General features: G+C 44.7%; 1 protein-coding gene across 1 annotated transcript in view; it reads right to left on the bottom strand.

Annotated features, from left to right (window-relative positions):
- The window catches only part of MELLADRAFT_94841 (uncharacterized protein), a gene marked incomplete at both ends in the record, with an annotated part of 2,719 nt that extends 2,387 nt beyond the window's left edge, over nt 1-332 (bottom strand). The window contains 2 exons of the mRNA XM_007417505.1: nt 99-199; nt 281-332. Of these exons, the coding sequence (XP_007417567.1) occupies nt 99-199; nt 281-332 (153 nt within the window). The remainder of the gene's footprint in view (nt 1-98; nt 200-280) is intronic.
- Nucleotides 333-1,488: the final 1,156 nt, after the last annotated feature.

Genomic DNA, 1,488 nt, shown 5'->3' with positions numbered 1-1,488 from the left:
GATCCTTCGTGTGACTAGCGAACATGCAACAGAAGTGAGCTTTTATTGTTTGGACAAGCTTCCAAGCCTGAGAGTTGTGGTATTCGAAAAAAACGAACCCGTGTGACAGCAGTCCCAGTCGCTCGTACCATGTCAAGTAAATAAGATGCCATCTTGACAGAAGCTGTAGCAGTGGACCATAATCTTTTGAATCCTATTGCTGAAACAATATCACTTAGTAAAAAAACCCACAGTCAGAGAGGGAGAGGATGATATGAGCATTGCAGAATTGGCGGCTGACCGTCCACCCCATTGCCATCTGGTTTGTTTCTTCCTCTACGTAGGAGAAGCATCGAGCAACTTGGTCTGTAGAAATGACGAGAGGAGTTTGTGATTAAGATGTTTTCAACAAAGGTGCAAGAAGCCTATGATCAAACATACCTTTGTACCATTCAAAGACTTCCTCCTGCAGATTCGACTCAAAGATACACCCAAACGATCGACTCAGCTGATCGGACAATGGTGAAGCATTCGGAATGCAGTTTTCTTCCAACGGCCATTGAGGTTTTAAAAACTTCCTGACGGTTTTGATGGCCTAACAAGCACATTGAGAGTATCAATTGCGGTGGTTCATTTATTCCGGGTACGAGGTTTGTAACCCCATCCGGCCTTTCGTCATAATCTTGGTCGGAAGCTCTTCACCTACCGATACAATTTTGGCGCGCGGACTGCGATGGCCAGCGCTCGTGGTTCGAGTTGTTTTGGCGGCTGATTGAAGTTCGTCCAACGTGATCAAGAATGTCATCGTGACATCAATATGAGAAAGTCTAGGAGAAGTCCACAAGGTGGCGTGAAATGTTGACTGCCTTTGAAACGATCAACTGTCCAAGAATCAACGTACGCGGATTAGATAAAATGAGAGTTCAATTCGTAGAGCATCAACATGAATATGTAGCAGACTGGCAGATTGCAATAATTCTTGGTGACATCGACCACACCTGATTCATTACCCGCGAGAGCGACTCCCAACCACGACGATCCGGAGCTCGTGTGACGTTTGCGGGGCCAATGCCACGGGTATTAGCAAAAGCACCGGAGGTTACCGGAGGATTCAGACCTCTGACCAGCTCTCATGCGTGAGGGTGGCAAGAGTGATGTTTGGTTATCAGCCATGTGATTACTAATCTCCTTGCATTCATTGACAAACAAGAGACCTGTTTGTCAGCTGATGATTGATCCATCACCTGTGGGGGCTACTCCAAAGACCAGATGATTTATCACTAGATTCTCATATGGTACCAAAAGGCTTTATAGATGTTTCCAGCCATCATTACATAATAATAATTGTATTTGACCAAACATGTGCACCCATCATAGAAAAAGGATACATGATTCTTATGTGTGGGAGCCTCAGGTGACACTTTGTTGTTGTGTGGATAAGGTAATGACAAGCCATAGGTTAGCCAGATTTAAGATAGGAAAATGATGTGAGAAGGTGTGCAAAAATAC

Source organism: Melampsora larici-populina, assembly GCF_000204055.1.
Source record: "Melampsora larici-populina 98AG31 unplaced genomic scaffold MELLAscaffold_74, whole genome shotgun sequence".
NCBI classification, from domain to species: domain Eukaryota; kingdom Fungi; phylum Basidiomycota; class Pucciniomycetes; order Pucciniales; family Melampsoraceae; genus Melampsora; species Melampsora laricis-populina.
Note: the sequence above shows the minus strand (reverse complement) of the source record. Positions and strands in the feature narration are given on the sequence as shown.